This window comes from Limulus polyphemus, unplaced genomic scaffold (genome assembly GCF_000517525.1).
Source record: "Limulus polyphemus unplaced genomic scaffold, Limulus_polyphemus-2.1.2 Scaffold5204, whole genome shotgun sequence".
NCBI classification, from domain to species: domain Eukaryota; kingdom Metazoa; phylum Arthropoda; class Merostomata; order Xiphosura; family Limulidae; genus Limulus; species Limulus polyphemus.
The window spans coordinates 45,440-52,635 of record NW_013670814.1 but is presented as its reverse complement, the minus strand read 5'-3'; the positions used below and the strand labels follow the sequence as shown (position 1 = coordinate 52,635).

Genomic DNA, 7,196 nt, shown 5'->3' with positions numbered 1-7,196 from the left:
TTTAAAAGGTCCCAGCCAATATAAAGAAACCCTTCACTAGTCCGATGTTTAAAAGGTTTCAACCAGTATAAAGAACATTTTCACTAGTCCAATGTTTAAAAGGTCCCAGCCAATATAAAGAAACCCTTCACTAGTCCGATGTTTAAAAGGTTTCAACCAGTATAAAGAACATTTTCACTAGTCCAATGTTTAAAAGGTTCCAGCCAGTATAAAGAACCTTTTCACTAGTCCAATGTTTAAAAGGTCCCAGCCAGTATAAAGAACCCTTTCACTAGTCCAATGTTTAAAAGGTCCCAGCCAGTATAAAGAACCTTTTCACTAGTCCAACGACTCAGCTTCTGCTAGAATAACATTCAGAGACGACCTGATGGGCCATAACATTCAGATACACTTGGATATCGTTTGTATTTCTAAATGAATCAAATGACTCAGCTTCTGCTAGAATAGCATTCCTCATACTACTAAACCAAATCCAGTAACTTTCACTGACGAAGTAATGCAAGCAGAGTCAAGTGCCTCATGAGATTTGTTTGATATTTTTTACTCTGTCGTCAGTAACAAAAAAAGGGGGGGGGGTAAAAGCGACTCACCAAACCACATCCGCTTCCAGTCATTCATTGTCCACAGTTTGTGCTTTAAGTACCATATAAGCCAGGCTCATCTGTTTGCATCTGAGATAAGCGGTTTTCGCTGGTTGTGCCATATGACAGTTTTTTTTTATATAATGTTCTTCTCTTGGTACAGTTGGAGATGTGGAATCCGAACCACTGTTGAAGGAACTGGTTTGTTGTAACTTACATAACTCTTTAATCGTTTTCTGTTTTTTATGTTTTTTCCTGTTTCTTACCAGCGGTTGGCAGCCAGAGTTCGTTTCATTGATATCCCCTGACGACAGAAGTTTTTTTAAGAACAAATATAAAAAAAGATTTTTGATAATGACATTTTTACTAGATGGGCTCCTAATGCTCCTTTGAAAGTTGGAGAGTTTCTTGTCATTAACTACTGTCTTTCAGACTAATAACTACACGACCATATCTTTTCATTTATATGACTTAAACAAGCATCTAACATATGACATGATGGGACTGTTTTCCATGCCTAAATAAATGGGACATTCTACAAAAATTTAGTACATTAAAGTTCGTGAGTATTTTATGCCTAATTGTTATTACAACATTGAACTACGTTGATATGATCTTTAATTTCCAAACATATTTCCAACTGTGCTGTCACGGCATGGCCAGGTGGTTAAGGCACTCGATTCGCAATCTGTGGGTCGCGGGTTCGAATCCCCGTCACACCAAACATGCTCGCCCTTTCAGCCGTGGGGGCGTTATAATGTGACGGTCAATCCCACTATTCGTTGGTAAAAGAGTAGCCCAAGAGTTGGCGGTGGGTGGTGAAGACTAGCTGCCTTCCCTCTAGTCTTACACTGCTAAATTAGGGACGGCTAGCGCAGATAGCCCTCGTGTAGCTTTGCGCGAAATTCAAAACAAACAAACAAACAAACCAACTGTGCTAACCATTTACGTATATCAGGGTCCTCTGAAACAACCTTAAATATTTACAATGTTAATGAACAATTACAGCACACAATTATCCCATTTATGAAATACAAACACTCAATAAACCCATAAATTATACATGAGATTTATAAATTTTTTTAAACTTCATTTTCCTTATCCCTAAATTGTCAAAGACCGCGTGTAACGTATGTTGGGTAAAGCTAGAAAGCTCATTCTGAACAATTTTTTGGTGTTGTTGTTGTTAAAGCTGTAAATCGATAACCGGTCGATAACAACTTCCACATTTACATCTGTCTTATGGAATTTTTAAATCTATCTATTCGCTTCATATGACATACAAGTAAGTGTGTTTGTGTGTGTGATTGAATAAATTGAATAATAAGATTTTTGTGACATAGGGATTGAAAACTTAGATGTTAATCATGGGTTATTTTATTTGGTCATTGATCAATTTCAAGGCAAAGTTCAATGTCATTTATTTATCTTGGTAATTTATAAATATTATTCTGAGTACCTATTACAAATTTATTTAGGTGACTCTAAGAAACACCAGATTTCAGTTGTGAATTGAGCAATTCATCAAAAACACACAAATTTCAAACAAGTAACCTGAAAGAGAAAAATAAAATGTGGTAAAAGTTAGATTTAAAAAAAAACAATAAGGCTTCAGTCAAGTGAACTTAGAAATCGTGTATTGAAAAACCTGAAAAGACTCGGTAGGTTTACTGACAAGTTCGTCCAAACTCGGCATTTACTGACCTGTTCTGAGCTTACGGGGACCTTTTTAACTTTTGCTAGAGAGGTCAAGGTGTCACTGTCCGTACGGAGGTCACTTTGGCAGCCACACAAGATAACCGGTACATTGGAGGAATGATCTCTTACCTCCGGGTGCCACTGAAATACACATATAGAAAAAAACACACAAGAAACGACACATGTAGTACGGTTTCAGCTCAACACATCTAAATGGTTATTTCTGTAAACAAAATCAATAAATGCCCATTATATTCTACTATGTATTTTGTTCCTTTATAAAAATTCTTCCTTTCATAAAGTGTTGAAACGTGTACATAAAGTACATTCTTTAACGTATATATTTAAGAGTACTGAAAAAAAACAACAACATTGTATAACATTATCTCTGGTGAGATGACTTAGTGCTTTATTTCCTTTTGTTGATGTTCGAGATTATTTAAAGAGTGGTAACACTAGTTTGGTGAGGCCAGGTGGTTAGGGCGCTTGACTCGCAATCTGAGGATCGCGGGTTCGAATCCCCGTCACACCAAACATGCTCGCCCTTTCAGCCGTGGGGGCGTTATAATGTGACGGTCAATCCCACTATTCGTTGGTAAAAGAGTAGTCCAAGAGTTGGGGGCGGGTCTAGTCTTACACTGCTAAATTAGGGACGGCTAGCGCAGATAGCCCTCGTGTAGCTTTGCGCGAAATTCAAAACAAACAAACAAACAATTCTTCCACTGATGAATTGTCTTATCAGCTACTGACCGTATGAAATTATGTAATCATTTTGCAAGCAAAGAGGTTGACGACAACTTTGAGACTCCGTTTACGTCTAGATGATATGAACAAAACATCAATGTATGTATTACAGGCTTATATTAATTACGAAAAAATAATTATTTGCCTACGCAAATACTAAGCATCTTGACAAATAGTAAAACACAATTTGCCTGAACGCTGGTTTGGCGTTGAGTAAAAGCTGAGTATAAGTGAAGGCAAATATATTTTGTTTATTCGTCGTTAAGCACAAAAAAGGGCTATTTGTGCTGTGCCCACCACGGGTATCAAAACCAGGTTTTTAGCGTTATAATTCTTCAGACTTATACGGCTGAGCCACTGGGTTGTTGTTGTTTGAAGTTAAGCACAAAGCTACACAATGGACTATTTGTGCTGTGCCCACCAGGGGTATCGAAACCCGGTTTCTAGCATTATAAGTCCACAGACATACCGCTGTGACACTGGGAGCTAAGCAAATAGCATAAAGCATATCTGAATATTGCTTTAAATTAAACATCATTGTTTTTTATCTGTCTACGAACTGAAAATCATTATCTCAGTAAAATTCGTTATCCTAGTAAATTAAGGACAAATGTTACACAGAGAAGTAATAAGTTTATTAAACGCAAAATTACTTCTGAAAACCAGATTATTATTTTCTGTGAGAATTTACATGGATCTGGAGTTACAGATAATTGCAAATTATTAATCCATTTAATTACATTTAAAAAATGAATTTAAAAATTAGTTAACTGTCATGTAAATGTATGCATCAATTAAGATTTCTTCGCAACATTGCTTACACAAAATAAATTCCAAATCCGTGTGCAAGCATTTAGTAAATGTTTAGGCATATTGTCAAATACAAAATAAGTGACCATGTTTTACTATTTGCCAAGGTATTTATTATTTATTCAGACAAATAATGATTTGCCTAAAATTACTACTCTTCTGCCACATACTTACAATAGATAAAATGAAAATGGAATTATGAAAATGCAAAGCTTAAATCAGTTTTGGAAATTTTTCATTCCTATGACGCTTAAAAAAAACAATCTCGCGCCTTCATGGTGATTGTAAAACTACTTTGCGATGTTTTTTGTTGTTGCTAAGTGACACATGTAAAACTTGAGGAGTATCATATTATTTTGTTACTTCATACTACTTCGAATGATATGTTTTAACACACAATATAATTACATATTTCAACAGTGAATTACGAGGTTTGCCATGCCCTCTTTTTTTTTTTCTATTTTAGTTGAAGGCTGTTAAAGAAACTAATTCCTTTCGAAACAGTTACATTCGAAAGACATGCACAGCTCGCGAGAGAAATGTTCAAGCGCGACAACAGTTTGCTGAATTATTTATCTGTTGCTGAATATCTATTCCGTCGTGGTATGACAAAACCAAATGGTGAACGACGGGTGTATCAAACAACGATCGATACTTCACCATGTGATCTATATTTTACTGTCGTTGGTTAGAACGGTGGGTGGAGTGTGTGAACTTCTGTCTATGTTAGTGTGAAAGCTCAATATGTAGTGTGATTTATAAGAGTCAATGAAAACATTGCTGATATGTATTGGGTTTCAAAAAATACAAAACTATATATTATCGACACCATGGAATTAAAGATATCATTGCTAAACAATGTCATAAAAAACATAGAATAAATAATATATACTAAATGGCTAAGTAAGACACCAACTTAATATTAAATAACTCTGATAAATATTGCTCCCCCAGTGGCACAGCGGTATGTCTGCGGACTTACAACGCCAGAAACCGAGTTTCGATACCAGTGGTGGGCAGAACACAGATAGCCAATTGTGTAGCTTTGTGCTTAACTTCAAACAAACTGATAAATATTAAACTTAACCTGCTCATAAGAAGCTGCTATAAAACGGTTGTGGAAGTGTTTTCGGATGATTATAAGGGACAATAAAAAACACAAAACTAGCATCGAACTATTTTGATTATTACTAAGTCATGTTAAGAACTGTAATATTACAAGTTTCATATAATAACTTTTGTTCGTAAAGTACCAAGCTAGTGCGGGCGTCCTCTGATAATTAGCTCAAAAGTTTTTCGACATTGGCTAGAGGAAAGGTTTTCTGACGATTACTTGAAACTGTAAGGTTGTTTTGTTTATAATTTTGAGTTGATAGACTAGAGGGAGGCATCTAGTTAGTAACATCCACCGCCAACACTTGGACTACTGTAATCGAATAATGTCATTCTTACAACGCACCCACGACCCCAAAGTATGAAGTGCGATTTTGCAGCAACGGAACACGAACCATGGATCATTGGACACACAGTTCTGCATGCTAACCTGTCAGTCACGCCTGTCTTTTAGGACTGTTAAACATGGACTAATGGACGGATTCTTGGATGGTTACGACGTTTGTGACTGAGTCCTTTGACCATGACTTGGTTATTTTGAACATTACACAAGAGGTAAGATTTTCTGATGACTAAAGACGTATTTTAGCATCGAACTATTAATAGGTTCTCTTTTTTAACAGTGGACTAGTTTTTTGATGAGTGCTTGGGTAATCGGACTGGCAAATGGTTCTCTGATGATCAGTGAGGTCTTTTACACGTTGGGCTTGTGAAAAGATTCCCTGAGAAGGAGTTTTCTTATAGTAATTGGTTATTTTGAACATTAGACTAGCGATAGGAATCTCTGGTAAATATTGTCTATTTTCGGTGATAAAAGTGAGGGTGAACCAGTTTGTTTGTAATTAAGCACAAAGCTACACAATGGGCTATCTGTGCTCTGCCCACCACGGATATCGAAATCCGGAATCCAGCGTTGTAAGTCCGCAGACATATCGCTGTGAACCAGCTAAGGAATAAGAAGTGATCCCTAGCTATATGTAACAATGGGTCTAGAGGAGCTGAAACAATTTTATAGGGTAAATGACTGTTTGTTGAGGAAAACTAATGAGGAGCATACCATTATATGTGAAACTGGGCTTTACTCGGGTCGGACTCGAAATGCGACTAACTATTTACAATTAGGTGAATCTGGGAGCGATGGGCGTGGCCAATCTTTTACCTTGTAAGTAAAGTAGCCCAACGTCATACGATCTGGTTGTCATCAAAACAGATGGTGACTTTTTCTTCTTTGAGATAAAATATGTAGTTTATAAAATGTGGCAATGGATATTTGAGTTTTTAACGTTTTTTATGAGGAATGATCTAGTGGTCTCACCAGCTTTAGATCTCCACTTTAACCAATGGCTATATTAAAGAGACCACAAAAGAGCGCTTATAATTTTTGCTGGAATAATGAAACATATGTTACTTTGGATTAATAAAAGGCTCGCTGATGACTAATTGGGGGGGGGGCATCTTTTAAACATAGTCCTTGTTAAGAGGTTTCTTATTATTGCTGGAGCTGGTCTTATAGATGTTGGGCTAGTGAAAGGGTTCTTCGATAATTTTGACATCAAATTATTGAAGAAATTTTCTATTACTTGTGATATATTTTAATCATCAAATTAGAAGAAGGGTTCTATGGTGATTGTTGAGATACTTTAACACTTTGATTCATTTAGAAATACAAACGATATCCAAGTGCATCTGAATGTTATGGCCCATCAGGTCGTCTCTGAATGTTATGGTCCATCAGGTCGTCACTACAATACTGCATTTCCACCCGATTGACAATAGTACGGAATCCATTGTGCTTGTATCGTTTATATAACATGTCAATGTCACCACTCATTTTTCTTAACCATCACAGTTACCTGATCTCAATTCGATTAGACATCTTTGGAATGAACCTGAACATCGAATTCATCACCGTAATCTTCTGACGAAAGGTGGGCTGAAATCAAACAAGACACCTTCCAGCACCTATTGGAGTTTTTGCTACTCTGACTTCACACTATTACGTAGGAGATGGCGACAGTCCTAATAAAATGGCCAAACAGTCATATACTAGCATAATATAACACACAGATACATACATACGTACATAGTATAGGTGTGCGCATGCACACATATACGTACATACACACACACACACATATGAATATCCTTCGACAAATATAAATATAGAAATTATCTTAAGTGCGTGGTGAGTTTGTTTGTTTTGAATTTTGCGCAAAGCTACACGAGAGCTATCTGCGCTAGCCGTCCCTA

The 7,196-nt window shown here is 36.5% G+C and overlaps 1 protein-coding gene across 1 annotated transcript in view; it reads right to left on the bottom strand.

The window, feature by feature from the left end:
* LOC106472269 (rho-related GTP-binding protein RhoE-like) overlaps positions 1-7,196 on the bottom strand; it is a 20,718-nt gene that overhangs the window by 3,715 nt on the left and 9,807 nt on the right. Inside the window, exon 3 of the mRNA XM_013932895.2 lies at positions 2,286-2,420. Within this exon, the coding sequence (XP_013788349.2) occupies positions 2,286-2,420 (135 nt within the window). The remainder of the gene's footprint in view (positions 1-2,285; positions 2,421-7,196) is intronic.